This window comes from Juglans regia, chromosome 9, assembly GCF_001411555.2.
Source record: "Juglans regia cultivar Chandler chromosome 9, Walnut 2.0, whole genome shotgun sequence".
Lineage (NCBI taxonomy): Eukaryota > Viridiplantae > Streptophyta > Magnoliopsida > Fagales > Juglandaceae > Juglans > Juglans regia.
This window is the reverse complement of record NC_049909.1, coordinates 19,237,851-19,257,529: the sequence shown is the minus strand read 5'-3', so window position 1 is coordinate 19,257,529 and position 19,679 is coordinate 19,237,851. Positions and strand designations below refer to the sequence as shown.

General features: G+C 34.6%; 1 protein-coding gene and 1 pseudogene across 4 annotated transcripts; both read right to left on the bottom strand.

Annotated features, from left to right (window-relative positions):
• Positions 1–2,808: 2,808 nt before the first annotated feature.
• LOC108982355 lies at positions 2,809–6,532 on the bottom strand (annotated as a pseudogene).
• A 263-nt stretch (positions 6,533–6,795) lies between these two features.
• On the bottom strand, positions 6,796–14,548 carry LOC108982356 (protein SPA1-RELATED 2-like). 4 transcript variants are annotated; one of them, XM_018953702.2, is made up of 8 exons: positions 14,259–14,548; positions 12,366–13,992; positions 11,260–11,417; positions 10,144–10,981; positions 8,983–9,129; positions 8,127–8,444; positions 7,942–8,001; positions 6,796–7,687 (listed from the first exon to the last, which is right to left on the bottom strand). In XM_018953702.2, the coding sequence occupies exons 2-8, from the start codon at positions 13,857–13,859 to the stop codon at positions 7,496–7,498; spliced, it is 3,207 nt and encodes a 1,068-aa protein (XP_018809247.2). In that variant the 5' UTR covers positions 13,860–13,992; positions 14,259–14,548; the 3' UTR covers positions 6,796–7,495. The 4 variants fall into 4 exon arrangements, with proteins under 4 accessions (XP_018809247.2, XP_018809251.2, XP_018809248.2 ...); XM_018953706.2 differs by having other exon boundaries at positions 12,366–13,900; XM_018953703.2 differs by having other exon boundaries at positions 14,263–14,548.
• Between the last annotated feature and the right edge of the window lie 5,131 nt (positions 14,549–19,679).

Sequence of the window (19,679 nt, the reverse complement as noted above, 5' to 3'; positions counted from 1 at the left end):
TACACAGTACGTTATGATCGTGAAAGGATGCAATACGCCCAGGGGCGGAACCAGAAAATCTGGTTTGGGGGGCCAAGTTAAAAAAAAAAAAAGTTTGGGGGGTCAAATACTAATTTTTATATAGTTTACTTTATAAAAACTTAATTTTTATATAGTTTACCATTCAAAACTTAATTTTCATCAAATTTTGAAACTTTTGGGGGTTCCAAAGCCCCCCCAGCCTCTTAGTGGTTCCGCCCCTGATTGCACCATAAGCATGGAGCTGAAATAAAGCTTGTTCTGAAATCCACCACAAATTTCACTGGGTGGAAAACACCCCATTACGTACAAGCTAATTTTTTTCGCTGTATCCTCTCTATATATATATTTTCAAAGGGATGTTATTCATCATCTCACACCACACACTTTATCTCAATATATATGATGGGGGAGAGACCGCCCATGATTATCATATATATACACACACACTAAACAAAACTATCGTCCAACGCGCAGTAATTCCTTAGATGATGAATAACAGCAAAGATTCAAACGTGGTAAATAAAAAAGAATCCTGTTGGATATCATTTTTTTTAATAAGTAATCCTGTAGAGATCATGATGACCATCTATTTATAATGATGATTAAGAGAATAGCCTTGTGATCCCTTTTTATTTCTTGGAGAACTCAAGTATGATGCATGCATGCTGAAGTTTATGATCTGCATTACAGTTGAACCCTTTTAGCTAGCTTACACACAAACATGACAATCAGGTACTGCATATGAGCGGCTGAGCATTGAACTGTATGCATGCTTTAGTCTGGTACTCTTGTATGTGCGTGCGTGCGTGTGTGTGTGTATATATATGCAGGGAAATCATGAACAAGCTAGCACAGGCCGTCCGAAATTTTAGGATCATGCGAACCAACGTGATGGTTCTGCTGATAAATAGTCAAACATAGGGTTGGGCGCCACCTATATGCTTCTTGCAAAATTCAACTTAAATATAAAGGTTTAGGGGATCATGGCCACCCCAATCACGCATGAATCTAAAGCTCCTCGATCGTTTGAATAGATATTCGTCTTATGTATTAATATGTTATATATCTTCATTATACTTGCACACAAGTATTACACAGACCAAGGATCGATCGACCTTAAAACATTAAAAATTACATAATCTAAATAAACCTCAAAGTCTCAAAGATAAATATCCAAGATTATCATCCACCCTTTTTTCTTAGTTATTACTAATAAGCTTTTGGAACGAAATTGCATGCATTTGTTCATTGCTGGGAAGGCCAAAGGAAGGCTCCCATGGCGAACTTCCTCTTTTGGGTGACATCTCCATTGACAGGCAGCCCGTACTCATTAAGCAGGCCGTCCAATTTCCACTCAGGCATGGCCTCGTAGTCACTCTTTTTGTACCTTGGGTAGTGCAGAGGCATCTGGAACGTGTAGCACTTGTTGCACTTGCTCATCACTTGTTGCCCATTTGGCTTTAGCCCCTGCATGGCATAGGCAGTGTTGGCACAACCACTTCCACTACTCATCCTGATCACTTTTCCCACAATGTGTTGTTTTGATCAGAAACCAGTCCCCAAGTTACCCTTTTATAGACATCCTAGCTGGAAGGAGAACATTAGAGAGTCATGTGTACTATTACAAGAATGAGGGTGCATTAATGTTTTGAAAGCGAAGCATTCCGAACATTATGATGGATTTTTCTTCTTTTTTACAGTATATAATGCGGGCTAAGGGTTGAGAGACTCAATTTAATGCATCCGAACAACACTGAAAGCTATATATGATAGTCCATATTCATGCCTCTAACGATTGAATGGTTAGTATTGTTTGATTAAGTTTTAGAAACACTGCCAGCTGACCATCCATTTTCTAGAGCTATCCTTGCAAGTAATAAAATAATGCACCCAGTTGCAGTTTTGATGTTACATGTGTACATACATATCTATATCCATTTTTGCTCAATTCATTGCACTTGTTACTTGTTAGTGCAGTATAGGGTGAAGGCAGTGATTCTTCAATTCATCATGAGCGAGTTCTAGAATCAGAGAAGCAAGGCATTTTAAAAGGAAAGTGCTAAAACATGCAGGTTCATTAGGGATTACTTGTATTTTATTATTGTATGGCTGCGCACTGTTTTTGTGATCATCTGAAATAAAATTCTCTGCAGTTCTATGGACGTAGAGACTTACCAAACCAAGTAAACTTTGTGTCGTGTCTAATTCTTTTTCTATTTTTTTCTCTTATCATCCCTAACAAAAAATACCCCCACTCGATTTCTTTTGGTAAAACCCAGCTATGTGAATTTAAAATAGCTCAGTTTGGATTGAGAAACACTCTCAACCCATCTAATTTCATCATTACAACTTTTACAAATTCTTACATAAAATACAATAAACAATTCAACTTTTTAAAATTCTAAATCAATAATAATATTAAAAAATAATATTCTAACAAAATGTTATTCAATTTTTAACTTTCAGCTCAACTCACCTCATTTCAACTCACTATCCAAATCTAACCGTGATATCCATCGATCTTGCCAGATTTGGATTCATCAAAAAACATGCAGGATATACAAAATGAACAAAGCAGAACCAAAGAATCCTCGATCAGAGATTCTGATTCCCTAACAACTTCTTCAGCTATTCTATGATTAGCTTAAAGAATTCAAGTTGTAAAACTTTTTGTTCATAAATATCCTTGAATATATGATTTTGTTTCTAGTGCCTTTGGGGGAGTATAGCCAGCTTCAGGTGAGCACATGACAAAAGAGCATTCAGTTTCCTTGCACAGGACAAACATCATGAATTTGTAGCCATTCTTTAATGATGATGAATGAAAAACGAAAAAAAATTAGCGGAATTTAAATTTTGAACAAGATTATCAGTACATGGAGCTAAAAAATAGTTTGAAAACAATCTACATGTCAGTCTGTTCACGTAAATAATGGAATACATTTGTTCTGTCACAACTTAGGATAGTAATTGTAAGCGGGGGTGAAGAACCCAGATGTCAACAGGGTAGTTTCCAACTACAGATGCTTCTCGATGGACGTAGTGTGGTATCCCCTCTCCATATATTCCATGGAATATGGCAATTCATTAATAAGTTAGTAGCCATTTCCACTGGGCATCTGACAAAAGTTATCAGTTTCCTTGAACAAGAGAAACACCAGGAATCTGTTCTTGGTTCAACACAAACTTCTTTTAGACTCTCATGGGAGCTGCTTCCGTGGTTGATGGCAAATCCACCAGCATGTTTGGAGGGGCAAAATACATGTGTAGGGACATCATACAGATAATAATACCTAAGAAAAGCTGCAGTAAGACAAGAAAAGGAAAACATGAAAAAAAAACAAAATTCAATAACCATGTAAAAGTACTCCTTGGCATGAGATATAGAGAAGAAATTTGGACTTTGAAATACATGGTAATTTACCTGCAGTGCAGGCTTGAAATTGAAAAGGTATACAGATAAAACCATTGTAAGCAGCATGGCCATTGATGTGGAATACACCTGATTTTAGCGCATGTAAACAGCAGTAAAAATAAGAAAACACATTGAATGGTCAGCAAAAGCGTACCATTGAAAATGTTATACAATTTAGCGTATAGGTGTTATGAACCCAATTGAATTGGGCCGGACTTTATGGGCCTCCTACTTGTTATCTTTTATCTTATTGAGTTGCTAAGTTGTTGTTAGTGGCCCATGGGCTTAGTTAGTGTGAGTAAGAATTGGCCCATGGCCTTGGTTTGGTTGTGGTTGAGTTAGGGTTATTGTCTTCTAGTATATGTACTGGGTAGGGGGTCGTTGATGGGGCATCTGGAAGAATATTGATCAAGTTGCTTTCTGTTTTCATGGAGGTTGAGTATTCCTCGAAAATACTCAGTTTATCATAATATCATTTACATACATTTCTCTATCATCCATTCCAGTATTTCACTTCTTTAGTAATTTCATATCAAGTTCATTACAATAGGTACACTTGATTTGTATATTTACACCGCTAATGTGGTTCCCCAAATAGAATGTGAGTAAAAGACTACGTAAAAGTTAAGGGGAAAAAACAAAGAAACTAATAGAATATTTCAGTGATATGCATTTTCAGGTAACTTATATTTGTAATAAAAGCTTTGTAGAAAAAAAAAAATCACCTTCACAATATTGTCAGCATACTTCATCAACCATGAAACCAGCAAGCCTGTGGATCCAAGGTTTAATACAACCATCCAAGTTGTAATACTGTATCCATCGAAAATACGGTGCCACCAAGGACCATTCTCAAATCCACCCCTGAAATCATCTGCAAGAAGCCGTGCCATATTGAAAATTGCACCAAACCTGAGAAAGAAACATTATCCCAAAGTATACTGGGGCAGTGGAAACACTAGACTACAATCTACATATATATTTTTAAAAAAGTAATCAAATGTTTTATTAAAAGAGTACAATCAAAAATATAATTCAAGCATATGCCTTGAAAAAGGCTATCTCCCAAAAATATCATACAAGATATATTGAGAAACCTCCATAAAACTCATAATCCAATAGCTTCCTTATTTAGATCTTAAAAGGACCCGAAACAGAGAAACACTACCAATCTTCAATTTAGCAATTTTTTTTTTTTTTTTTTTTGGGGGGGGGGGGGGGGTGAATTACTTTTAGACATCCTTTAAGACTCCGATAATGAAAGACTTCTGGATGAGATATGCAATGGCAAATACTCAAGATTACAGTTGAATAATCAAGTTAATATGAGGATAAAAGATACCTACGTATATAATTGTACATTCTGCCAATACAAGCTATCATTGTTCTTCTTCATCAGAAATTCTGTGTAAACGCCTGCCAATGCCGATAGACAAGCAGATAGAATCCCCAACATATACCCTTGGATTGGTGCTGAGAATAGAGAGTCACATGAAGCTTCTCCACAACCTTTAATCTACAACAGTTGAAACAATAAAATTTGGGCAAAAGGGTCGGTCTCTTTTATATAGACTTCTTTTCTCTTTTAGTTTTAATAATTCACCAATTAAAGGAAAAATAATAGCATAATTTCTCAACTACAAAAGAATACAAAGATGACCACCTAGTTCACTCCTTCAAATGCATCTAAAAAAAATTCTATTAAGGATTATCAAGGGTACAAATAATACATTCTATTAAGTGGATTCAGAATATGTAAGGTCCAGCCTCTTATAATGAACGCCATAAAAACACCAGGCAGGAAGCTGCCTCTCATTAATTTGAGTATGTTTCTGAATGAGCATGAAGATCGTTGCTAAAACATCAGATGATTAAAGACCAATGGTTCATGAACATGTAAGACACCACGGTTTCAAGTAAGAAACCAACCTCAATTGTGTTATTCTATAATTTAGAGTAATCAAACCTGGCTTGTGGTTGTTCCAACAGCTAATAGACAAATAGCCATCCATTTTATATTAGACAGCTTCCTCCTCAGGAATAGCCTAAGCATCATATAAAGTGATTCTTCAGTAAATTATCGACAAGATGCTATCCTAGTAAAAAAAGCAAGAGACTAAAGATTTACTGATAACAAACAGTACAGCAAAAATTGCAAAAACAAATCAGATAATACGTGACCTCAAATGGTACAATGTGGGCACCTGAATAATAAGGCAGTGGTCACAATCTTCAGATTACCCATAATCTGGTAGGTTGACGTATCCACGAAAGTTAATGTAGCAAATTGAACATTGTTATGAACTAGATATATGACCGAAGGAATAGGAAATAACCGCACACTTTTCCAGTCCGTGGTCATCCTTATAGAAGGCGATACCCGGCACTCTTGCCAAAGAAGTAAACTAGAAACCACTAGCTGGAATAATAAAAACAAGATTTTAAAAAAAAAAATTGTATATTAAGGGCTTCTGACAGTCTGATAGCACAGCTAGACTAATACTTCAGTTTATGAAAAATACCTTAAAAACTTCTGCAAGAAATGGAACGGTTGCATAATCATACAAATACCGTCCATTACTTTGAGAGAGTGTTGTCAAAATCCCCTGTCAGATCCAGAAATATCAATGTCTAGCACATTTGAATCAGGAAGATAACTCTTTCAATTCTAAATTAGAATTCAATCAGTCAGCGTAAGCAAGTAAAATTAACAAAAATGTCACTTCATTTCCAATAAGCATCGGATCTATATGAAATTGGTCGAAATTGTAATGAAAAATCCCAAAAATCATAGTAATGAGTAGCAGTTAATGTAAGGGATCTATACAATGGAAAAGGAAAGCAGGCAGCGTGGATACTGGATGAAATTGTAGCAAATCGAGCATTGATTGGGTACATTACGTTGTATTAGATTCGAAGCTCAACAAAGAGGAGTTATGATGTTCTGTTTGCTGACCTGAGAGCTGGTGAGAATGGTGAGGAGCGCCGCAACGAAGTACCACTGCATCGTCTTCTACGTTCGCGGTGCGAGCATGTAACGCAGTCGTTTTTGTGGTCCTTGCAATCTATGGCTAGCTAGCTTTAGCTTGCGACTGAAACGATGCTCGGTCCATATTTTTTTATTAATTTCAAAACCGGTGCCTTTTCTTTTTTCTTTTTTTTTTTTTTAAATAAAAAAAATTATGTGTAATATGTGGTATGAGAATAAAAAATATAATTTTTTTAAAAAAATATATAGCAGTTAGCCCTCAGCCAAGAGAATTTTTTCATTTCACATACGCCCTAAATTTGTACACTTTATTCCTCTGAAAATGGCCCAATACAACATCATTAATACTTTTTAAAATGAAAGAAACAGATTGACATATACTCTTCCTTCGAAGAAAAATTAATCGCAAGTTTATAAAATTACAAAATAAGCCAAAAAAGACAGAATCGGGACATCCTGTCAGATCTGTTTATGAAAATTTACAATACAATTTCTCACTTTATGGCATTAATTTGTCAGCATCACTTCTGAGCTGTCGTCTTTGAACAAACGACTCGGGTTAAAAAAATGCAAGTCCTTCATCCAGAACTTATTTTGTATGGTATGGACCGCAACGCACTCTGCATTTGTTCAAAACTGATCACTTATTGCGATCCTATACATTGGCGCCTCAAATCCTATAGTTATAAATTATCCTGAATTCATGTTGATCTGGATGAATCATTTGACATTGTGAAGCTTTGGCCTCTTTCTATTAGTGACAAGATGATGTCTGGTTTTACGCCTTTAATTTCTTATGCTCTGGTATCTCAATCTTCCCAATGTGGAGATCTCGAATCAGTTGTCACAATTTCTGGCTGGCTTCTCTCCCGAGATTTTCTTGGGCTGAGATTCTGCTGAGTCGGTATTTCAAAGGAGTGAATCCCTTCACATGAACAGCTAGAGCCGAAGAATTCTTCAGATTCTCAGCTTCCCCATATAGATTTTATATGGTTTCAGCTTGGGGACTCAGAGCTTTAAAGAAGCCACCGAAGACGGCAATTCCTTGGTCTCAGACAGTCAACTTTTACTCAAACCAACTGCAACACTTTTATGCTCCCACTAGAGTTGGCAGCAACTACCATATCTGATTTCCCTCTCCAACAGACACTTGAAACAAACTGTCCATTGTCTTCTTCGGTCTCTTTTTCGGAGATCGGATCAATGGAGCCAAACTTGTGGGAAGTAATTGGCATAGGCAGAGACCTATGGTAAGCATAAACCTGAAAACAACAAGACCGCTTCAATTGATTAGACAATTCTATTATCTCATGCAAAAAATGTAGATATTGGTGAATTGAACAGCAGCTGGAAGCCCTTTTTTTAAACTTCTTCAATTTCTACCAGGTACCAAATTTCCTTCGATTTACAAGAAGAGAACACAAAAAAGCAGAAGGGAAAAAAGAAAGGACGAAAGAAAAATGCTTTCTCCTTTATAAATCAATGAACACATGCGACACCAGCAATGGATGAATACCTCATTTGTTTCCGAACCGCATGCTATGTAACCATCAGCAGTGGATAAACCCACAAAATTCTAAGGAAACAAATTTAATATTGAACCAACCAAGAAAAAGGAAGCAAATGTCAGATTCTTAGTCAAAGCAAGATCTAATTAGAATCAAGAAACAAAGGTAGGTCATAGCATGTAAAAAAACTAACCTTCTCATTAGTATGCCCACAAAGGGTTAAGCTGCAAGCATTAGCGGATAGACCACTAGGACTGGTATTATTGAGATCCCAAAGCTTTAATGTGTTGTCAGTGGATGCAGAAACCAATGTTTGAGAGTCCAAAAATTTCACATAGCTGACAGCTTTTCCATGGCCAGCCAATACACACCAGGGGATTTTAGTAAACCGAAGGTCGAAGCAATAAGTTCGATAATCAGCAGACCCAAAGGCCAGCAAATGCGAGGAGTGAGCAGAGAACTGAACACAGCAGACATTTGCAATGTTCTTGATTGTATCTAAACAGTTTTTCTGCACAAGAAGTTCTATTGCATAAGACTTCCAAATATTTTCAAGCAGTGGTCAGAGCTACAATAAAATAATTCTAAAATGTGACATTATCTTCCCATGGGTCAAAGTAAAACTATCACCATCCATCAACCGACCAGCACATCTTGCCAATTGACCCAACAAAGGACAGTCCTTGCGTTCCTATTCGATCTTTTTTTTTTTTTAAATATTTTCAAATCACAAGATTGCATTTGTTGTTCACTATGTTCAATGAGTGGCATAAAGATGATCCTTTTTGGAAATAAAGTAAATTTATCCAGTAAAAAAAAAAGAAATATAGTTCTTCAAATATCAGCAATTTGATGTATACAACAAGCAAACTTTGCACTTCTTTAGCTTAAAGAACAGCATAAAATTAAATAAAATCCCCTTTTTTCTCATGCTTTCACTAAAATTATTGAGATAATGAAATTCTAAGAACAACAGGTCATGTATTTTGGTACCAATTTTCTTGTATTAATTTGTCAAAGAAAGAGAGTAAAAGAGAGAGCAATTATGCCTCACTAATGCTCCACAGTTTCACTGAACAATCATCACTTCCACTGGCCAGTTTTGTGGGATATACTCGAGAAAAGTCAACAGACCACGCCCTCTTTTCATGCTCTTTGAACTGAGAAACCCCTTGACCAGTACTTGCATCCCATAACTGTAACTCAATCCAAGCAAATCATGTCATGAGCAACAAGGAAATTTAGTAAATGTCAAAGCAAGGTATATGCCAAGTTAAAACACCACGCATCAGGGAAGCCCACAAGAACCTCCATGTTTGAAATTAACTTGTAATATCATGGATTAACTAATAATGATGTATATTGTAGTATCAACCATCAATACAGAAATACTTAGTCATTAATATGAACAATTGCATATATGCATCTAGTTGCTAGCATAACGCAATTGAAGATATGTCTAAAAGAAATCAAGAAACCTCCCGTACCCATCTTGAACATAATCTTAGCCCATAATTTTACATATATAATCCATTCTTCCATAGAGAGTGTCTCAATATTATGTACTGAGGATAAAAAGGATTAAAGAAGATGGTGTGCACACAGTTCATACCATCCATAGGGAGTATGTAAATTAATTGTATCTACTCTGATGAAGTCTTAAGGTCTCATTGTTCAGGTTTAAGAAATTCTGGTCAGCCCTACAATATGGAACATTGGAGTTCCCCCCCTATACGCCCTATTCAAGGCAATAAAAAAATGATAAATATTAACAGTGGGAACTAGAATTAACAGAGGTAATCAGAGCATGAGCATGAACTATTAATAGAAAAAGATCCTTTAGGAGGGATGTTTGGAAATTATTTTCATCTCATCTCACCACATCTCATCTCATTCCCAAACATAACTGAAACACAAACACTTTCAAACTAATCATTACAACTTTCCCAAACGTTCAAACAAAAAACAATTCAACTTTTTCAAATCCTAAAACAAAAATAATATTAAAAAATTATATTCTAACAATATTTTAACTTTATAATATTTTTTATTCAACTTTTTCTCTCTCTTTTCCTAAAACCCAGAAAATATTTAATTCAAACCATCTCACTACTATACACAAACCATCTTACTATTATTCACAAAATTCTCAACTCATCTCACTCCCCAAGCATAAGTCAATTCACAGCGAGACATGTAGATATACACACCTTCACTACACCATCATAATCAGTTGAAACCAGATAGTTCTTGATATAGTTGTTCCAGCAAACACAACTGAGCTTTGACTTATTTGATATCTCAATTGCTGGATAATGAATATCAACATAGTCATTAAAGAGTGCATTAAATTCGAATATCTTTATTTTCTTCGATATTCCAGCAGCAGCAAAATAATCCTCATCCCGGTCAAAACTAAGAGAGCAAATGACATTTGCAGAAGTATTGAAATCACCGTTTCGTAGTATCCCACATGCTTTAAACTTACTGAAACGAGCATACTTGCATAAACCATCAAAGAAGGCTCCTAAGTGATCAGTAGGAATCTGGTTTTCTCCATCTTTTTGGGCCAAATGCCAATTGTCGCGAGTTCTCAATAAATCCTTATCTGGCCGTGATGTGGCATCATTTTCAGAGAGCTGAATTTTGGATCTCATGGAGAAGTAAGCACTTTCAAGCTGGCCAACATTCCTAGTCAACCCCAACTCATGGGTATTAGAGATAGGGGGTGATTGAGAAAGCATATCCAGACTTGATGACTCTTTACGACAAAACCTATTCTCCTTTCTACAGAGGGAGTCATCGTGAGAGCAAGAATGAACCAATGAGCTTCTTAAACTGCACCTCCTGTCAACCACTTTAATATCCTCTTCTAAGAAGCTAACGTCTTTTACTAGATTCGAAGAATGCTGCTGCTTGTGCTCTTTCAATGAAACAAGGAAATGCAATAGTAGTTCCGATTCAGTATCATCTTCGTCAATGGATGATGATAATTCTTCTGCATGCACCTCCTCCACTCCATTAATCAATTCTGATTGTAGAATCTCCCTGTTAGAGACAGACATATATCAATTCAGATAATTATGCCCACATACAGATCCAAGCTGAGGTCCAAAATTCAAAGTATTTGCATCAGCTTTATTATCAGCTCAACCCAATACTTTCTAACAGAAATTATTTTGATGAAATAAAAATCCAGTATCTTGTTCTGTTGTTCATCAGCTCAAGTGAAGGAAAAGACACTTAGCATGTCATGGCCTCAAATTCTCCAAACCCAACATTAACTAAATTTAATAGACTTCAACATCAAAAAAGTTCCGTATTACCTGGTTGTTGGGCGCAATGAAGGTTCAGGATGAAGCAACCAAAGACAGAATCCAGCTTCCTTGGGATTTTCTGATAAAAAATTTGGGGGAAGAATTCTATAATGCAGATCTGACATTGCTGCAGCACGCACTTTTTCAGAGTCAAAACGGCCAAGTAACTGAAAAAAAAAACCCCATAACTCATAGGTATAACCAAACAAAAATATACCAAAATAATGATTCCAGATCCTGAACATGGCTACAAAGAGTTTTTCAATTGTGATAATGCTGGTTTTGAACTGTCATAGAGACAGATGAGTGGTAAGAAAAGATAAATTCATTTGTGGTGACTACCATAAAAGAGGGGAAAATGTAAAAACTTGTCCAAAATGGCTGGGTCACATGAAACAAGGATGACTAGGTACACCAATGCAAAGTGATTCAAGTAGAGGGTGCCAAATTAGCATAGCTAAGCCTAATACAATGTGGGGGAGGAATAGCATTGATTTAGACAACCAGTGGGTGTAATTTAAACCTTCATGCTATCAGATCAAGAGGAGCAGTAAAACTCTAAATTCCCAGAGCTACGTCTCCTACGGTGCAAGGATCTCTTATTTCATAGCTCAAGTTCTTTGCAAACTAGAGCTGGATTGAATCAGAAGTTCATATCATAAAGATATCCACATTCTGCAGCTGAGTATGCAACAATAAAATTGATTGAAACAGCACTATGAAGATAAAATGCAAAGTTCCTTTGAGATTAAATATAAATAGTGGAACCAAAGGTATATTAACTTATTAAGAACTGGGAATTTCAAATTTACTTCTTCTCATAAGCTAAAAACACCCTCATAAGCGCAAAAATCTTTTCAAACTCAGCAGTACCTCAAATCACAAGTCAATACAGAGATACTAAACATAAATTGGTCACATATTCAGCATCATTTGCAAAACACAAACCAAACCACATTATTTATGGACAAATGTATGTACTTCTGTATTTGTCTCTAGTAGACACAGTGTTCAACACAAAGGCGACAAGCATGTCTGGCTGGAGTTAAGGATTAGCAAAAATATAAAAGCTGAAATGGAAATTTCAAGTCATATATTGGGAAAGAGCATCTCACCTCAAAAAGAAGAATGCCCAGACAGTAAATATTTGATGGAGTAGTGCAGCCATCCTCAATGAGCTCCTCAGGACTTCTATACCACTTCTCTTCCAATTGGTCACTTAAGAATGTCAAGTGCTGTTGACCTATAGAAGATCCACAAGGGCTGCCAAATTTGGTCTGAGTCTCACATGCTGTATCTGCATTATCTTCACCATACCCATCACAAGAATCCCGTGGACAAGTGATATTAATGCTTTTATCACATGCAGTTTCAAATTTGGAGCCAGATCTTGAAGGGAATTGATGCCACTGCCTAATGAAGTTTGCATTCTCCTTAAACTTTTGCTTCTTACCATATAAAGCAGCAGAGGAAGACATTACTTGCTCCGAATGCCTTTTTCTTACAAGCAAATTATCCAAGTGCAAAGTATTATGATCCACAACACCATCTAACATTTCTCTCTGGACAGGTGACCCACTGTACTTGACCAGATTCGATGGCAACAACCTGAAACAAGAAGGTCGTAGGTTCTTCAAGGAAATTCCTTGAGAGTGAGAGTGATTCACCAAATCCACAATCTGTCTAAATATATGCAAGCACTTAACTTTACTTGCATTGTGGCGTCCAACTTTCAGCCATTGTCTCAAGCTGACTCCACCATGATCAGAACTACCAGGCCTGATCCCAGCAACACCTTCGAGAGAAGGCATTTCAGTTTTCAAAGCCAAAGACTGCGATACGTCAGAAGACACCATAGTACTACCGGCCATTTTCAAAATTTTCTGATCTCTGGACTCAACATGAAAGACATGATGAGGCGGACCTTTATGTATAATCCCTTTTCCTTTCAACGTCTGTTTAACAAAAAACTCAGAAAACCCTGATTTAGATATAATCTTCGTCCGGATACCTCCATGATTGTTTTCTGATGCCCCTTCATTTTCGGCATGCGGTAAATTTTCCATCTTATCATTACAATCGTCACTCAATGGTTTTGGTGCCAATAATTCCGGAAAAGCTCCGCACCCCATATCCTCCCAGAAACATGACATTGTCTGACCATTGTCCCTATGTATTATGTCAACATTTGAATCCCCACCTTTTGATCCACCTGCGAGCTGATTGAGATGCTGCAATTGATTCTGCCTAGTCCGCATTCTTTGTCGATTGTTTGATGTACCAACTATAGCTAAGTTTGAGCCATTGTAATTGGTCAATCTCAATTCTTCAACCATGATACCAGCATCATCAACTGAGCAAGGAGTGGCATGGGGGTGTTCTAATCCATTCACATGATTTATACTCCTATTTACATTCTTACCCTCTTGAACTGCAAATTCCTGGGGTGGGCTTTGGGAATAGTCACCCTCTCCATGTATAAACATTTGCCCAGATTCCAACATGTTGCAGCTTTCAGGTTTTAGAGAATACTCACTCTCTTTGCTTTGGAGGTGCGCACCCTCTACTGCACCTAACGGGGTCACCTCATCGCCTACTCCTTCGTCCATGCTATCCACACTGACCTCACTCAGTCATAGCTGAGCTTTTACTGCACAAGGGACAGTCAAAACCAGATAAACTACAAATTAAATGTAGCTTTTCTTTCCAATTCCTCCTCACAGCAACTGCTAGCATCACGGACTAAAAAAGAAAGATAAACAATAAAAATTAAAAAATTAAAAAAACTCCTCGGATGCAATTGGTAGCCAACAAAACGCAAGAAAATAAAGCAAGTGAGCATATGTAAATTTCAGAATGAACTTATTTTAAGACCCCAAAATTTAAATACAACACCAAACCATTTTAGCTCCCTTACTTTTCAAAGCAGAGACGGTACAAAAACAGTAAATGCATTAAAAGCGAAAAAAAAAAAAAAAAAAACCATCCCAATTTAACGCAGTGCTTACTGACGTTTCCGAAACGAAGCACTCCACCTCGACAGGCCGAGCTCGAGAGTTGTTCCAATTCCTTCAAGTACGAACGGCTAAGGATAAAACCGCATAAATTGTCGAAGACGAAAGCCCTAGTTGATCCTGAAGATGAAACTTGTACATAAATCTCTCACTGCAAACATTAGGAATTCGTTTTTCAAAACTCTAATTTTTATTTTTGGACTCTACGAAACTAAATCTGTTAATTTGTTAGACCGATTTTCTTTGGTTTTCTCTGGTTCTTTGTTATGGGCTCGCTCGCAATAGTTGAATAGATCTTTTTTTTCATACACGTTATTTAAATCTCAATGAATATATATCAATAAATATATTTACAAAAAATTCAAAATTTGTTTTTTAAAAGTTATAAACAAATAATAAATATGAAAAAATTAATATATATGAAAATTTTATTTTTTTAATAGTATATTTTTGTAAATAAAATGTGCGGAAGATATATACTCTTATATCTAATATTACTCTAAAAATTAGATCTTAAATAAGCTCAAACGCATTTAAAAATTTAAGAATAATTTTCAAAAAAATTACTTGATTTTAGTTGTTATGACTTTGAATTAGGAAGAAAATGATTTAATATAGAAGTATTATTAACGATGAAGAAAGAAATGGAGATGCACGGTCCACGTAGATGGAATACAACAGTGTTGCACGTGGTCTATAGGAGGGGATGGTGGTCATGTCACGTGGCCCTCCATTGAGCGGAAAAACCTCCCATGACACTGAGGCATTGGTTTTCCACAGGCCACCGAATTACGTGGTTTACTCGAAAAGTTAGGTGCGGTTTAGATAATTAAATGAGGTAGGATAATTTTAAACGTATATTGAAAGTTGAATAAAATATTATTAATTTTTTTAAATTTTTATATAAAATATAATAAATAATTTAATTTTTTTAAATTTTAAAATAATATTAATATTAAAAAATAACATTTTATTTAATTTTTAATTTTCATCTCAATTTATATCATCTTAACTTATTATCCAAACGGAACATTACTATATTTAATAGTTTTATATTAGAGTAGTGCTAATTTGACGTCCAACTTCAACGGCTGGAGTGCCCACAAGTACAAATTCACATTTTTTTCTTTTTTATATTTTTTAAATATCTTTAAATATTTTTTAAAAAAATAAAAAATATATATCAATACATTAAAAGTTATTTTCTTAATCATTAAGTAAAAATAAATAAATAATAAGAAAGTAAAAAAACAAATTCATGGAACATACTAACATTTTCCTTTATATTATATATCTCTTGTATTTTTATTTTTTTGTTTTTTAATAAATATTAAGTGTATAATGTAGAGCAGCTGATTATAATTTTTGTTACTCAAAAACCGCATATTAAAATTATAAAAATTGGAGAGAGTGGAGGTAGAATACAGCCACGACAACTCTTTATAGGCATCGCGCCGCTGGTGCTAATGCTATATTCATCTGAATCCTCTTATCATTAAAGAAAAGTTTTATAAATTACGTATTTAATATTTATAATATTTTTATCTCACTGTAATTAAGATGATATTGTTCATTAATCCTATAACTTTTTAAAATATATATATAGGTTAAGATGCAAAAATAAAAAAATAATGAAATTTATTATATTGAAGTAAAAGTATCAAAGAAAGCAACGTTACCCAATCCAAGAAACTTTACCTTGAAAATTGTAATATTTATTTTCGTATTTACTCCAGTGTAATTTTTGCATTTATTAAGTTTTTTTTTTTATAGGAAATAAATTTATAACTGTAACTAGTCAATACAAAAAAAAAAATCCCGAATAGAAGGCATTCAAGATAACAATTAGTATTACTCATATAAAGATTTATTAAACTCTTTATTGGAGCTGGAGTACGAGTACTTACCACTTTTCATTGTCTACACCGCTCTAATCAAATTCCCAAAGGATAAGATCACAATGTCACTTAAAATATCAAGTGATATTAATGTTTTAAAAATAAATTGATGTGATTGTGAAAAATAATCATTCAACAAAGTAAAATCATCATTTCGAGAGCTTCTCGTCTTAAAAAGTTAAAAACTCTGTGTTATCCGCCCAGCACCTAATAATCCACTTATCTCCCTCCAGAGGGTTAAATCTGGGCTCCTCTCTCCCTCATCCATCTTGGCGCTTCCCACTAATTGTCTAGTGGTTTTTTTGCGTTATTTTTTATTATTTTCCAACTATAGCTCGAAAACGGCTTGATCTATTGCATTCCAGCAATCCATGACCGTCACACGCCTTTCACTACAAGACTCTTCAGCGTCAATCCTTTAATCGATAGAAGAAGATCGTCAAAAAAATAAAAAAATGGCGTTTGTGGCTCACTCATGGCCAAGCATAAGAAGATCCACACGTTGCCTCGCCATTGTGATTTTTTCCGACCAACCTCGTTTCTCCAACATTGGCATGTGTCCCCATGCACCCATATAACAACTGATGGTCGTTTGCAGATGATTCGAACCATTTGTCTCTTGCGAATTTTCGATGCTCCAACTTCTCATATTCAAAAGTCATGAGAAATATGAAATGCAAAGTCTCATTTGACCAATTTAGATCAGCAAAATGCAATACAAATCAATTTACTAAGACTTTTGGTCGTAGTATCTCAATCTAGATTTTGAATTGTATCAAAAACGCTTCAAACGACTCTCCTTTGTAAATAATGGATGGAGACAAAGTCATTGATTTCGGATCCCTACTATTTTTTTTCCCCCTTTTATTGTGTTGTATTAGCTTGATTGGGAGGATTGTTGGAGTCTTCCATCCTTTTTTACTCGTATTTTTTGTAACTATTATATACACACACCCACACACACGATATGGGCCTACTCAAGTGAAAGTATTGCTACATTTTTTATATGATAAAATATAACCTTCATAATACATATCAATTAGAACATATCATTAAGATTAAGAATTATCGACGAGAAATAATAATTATTAACATGATAATGAACTAAATAATATAGAAGTTTTTTTATAGTTTTGTTAGTTATAAAAAAATAATTGCTAATCTGTAGCAGCAGAGGTAGCAAGCAAGGCAACGATATATGAACAAGTTAAACCAAGAAACATATATACAATCATTGTAAAATTTAATGTTTATTAGATAGGGCATGTATTTATTTTATACATGATCATGTTATTAAAAAGAAAAATGGGTTTTTGTGATCAATTTACTGCAATTAAAAGATTATTTACAATCAATTTTAGTTACAAATAGTCATTTTACTAGAATTAACTGGTCGCAAATGAGTAATTTTTTTGTAGCTAGTTAACTTGTAGATGATTTTTTTTTTTTTGTTTTTTGTTCATAAAATTGATTTTCCCAATTCATATATAGTTTTACTTTATAGCAAGGCTTGTGCCTAAGCCTATGAATATATTGTCTGCATATATGAAGAAAATTTTGAAGGTTTAATGTTTTGAATTAAACTAACAATAATGTAAAATATAAGAGAATAAGAATATAACGCTAGCTTTGACAGCCATTAGTACTTTGATCTGTGTGACTGAATTACTTATTTTTTGTAGATGTTGATAGACAGAAAAATTGCTAGACAATCTTATTTCTAAATAACTTGTACCATACAATTTAAAACAAAACAAAAAAAACCTTGTACCATACAATGTTATTCCTAAGCAAATTGCACAGGAACTTGATCCTTACACTTTATTTACTACATGCAGTTTAACTATCCAGCTATTTTTTTTCTTTTTACTCGTTAAATCTGGATTAACTGTCTAGATATTCTTGTGGAGGACTCGAACTACATCGATGATCGATCTTCTTTTGTCTTAGTCCTAGTGCTATAGAAGGTTAAGCTAGTAAGTATTCTTTTATTTCTTAAACTTTCGGGAAAAGTATATTATGAAGTGTCACTTTCTTACCAAAAATAAAATAAAATAAAATTATTTGCAACTTTTCTATTGACATGAAAAATGCTACTCCCACAGAAATATTATACCATATGTCTCGACTCTCTACCGAGTGATGTTGCGGTAGCCATGTGAGATAAAAAAATCCTCAGGATAGACATTTGAAACCAAGTCATCTTGTAATTATATACCATACTTGTCTGATGTGTACATTCATTTTGATAATTGCATACTTTCGGTTTGTAATTGCTGAGTTTTCTTACAATGTCAATCCAAACTAATATTATTTCTAGAGATTGCATTTAATAAAAAGAAAAATGATATGTTGTGAATTATCTTGTCAAGATTCAATATATCCACAATTGTCATATGGTCTATTATTTTCCATAGTCATGTCTTAAAAAAAAAAAAGGATAATTTGAGGTCGTCAGAGTATTACATGGATGACAGTTGGGAGGATGGAAACTGGGTCGAGACTAACAAGTAACAAGTATTTGATTGCAAAGCTGATCAACTAAGTTCTTATTTATTTTTTAGATGAAATGAGATGATATGAATTAAGATAAAAATTAAAAGTTGAATAAAATATTAATAAAATATATTTTTTTAATATTATTTTTATTTGAAGATTTGAAAAAGTTAAATTATTTATTTTATTTTGTATAAAAATTAAAAAAAATTATAATAATTAAATAAGTTAAAAACTTTTCTGAAAACAAACTAGACCTAAAGTACTGTCTCATCATATTTCGTTCTCCATCGACACTTTTTAAGAAAGATATATACCCAAAAGAAAATGGAACTAATCTTCCTGATAATCTGGAATTGCCTTTTGACAAAACACATCAACTCCATGATTGAAGGGCTCCACTTCGAATGCGCTCGTAAATCTCCAAACCCCTACACAAAAGAAGTGAATGTAATGTAGCCGCATTGACTCAGAGTGGCAGTAGGTTTGGTTACCCATCTTGCACATGCAGCCGCTCAGGCTGGCCAGCTGTTGTACTAGTCATGGACTTTGACTTATCGTTGGAAAAAGAAGAAGAAGAAGAAGAAGAAGAGATCCGAGTGAATATCCATTCCTCGTACTTCAATTTTCTTCCTCTCTAGGCGGGTTGGGAGAGAAATTAACTTCGCAACCAAAAAGGGTTGGGAACTGGAATTGAGTCTTGGAGATTAATGACTATCTCTTAGTACTGAACTTGTCTATGAATGTTATAATCATTTTTCAGCCAGGATTTGCATTACTCGTGATGGACTGCCACTGATATTTCATATAATTTAATCATTTTTACACAATATTACAAAACAACAAATCACAATCCGTGTCCCCAATTACTTATTTATATATACACTACACACATCAACTCTTAAATTTTTTACATTTTTCCATTAATGAAAGTATTGATCCATATAATCTAACTGGATTTATATTGAATTGTAGATTTGGACATCTAGTATTTGATTATGTATTAAGAGGTCCTCTTGAT

Coding starts and splice junctions, on each gene's coding strand:
- LOC108982356 (XM_018953702.2), bottom strand. CDS start 13,859: ATGGACGAAGGAGTAGGCGATGAGGTGACCCCGTTAGGTGCAGTAGAG. Junction 8,002..8,126: donor GTGGGCATACTAATGAGAAG/GTTAGTTTTTTT, acceptor TTGTTTCCTTAG/AATTTTGTGGGTTTATCCAC. Junction 7,688..7,941: donor GCGGTTCGGAAACAAATGAG/GTATTCATCCAT, acceptor TGTTGTTTTCAG/GTTTATGCTTACCATAGGTC.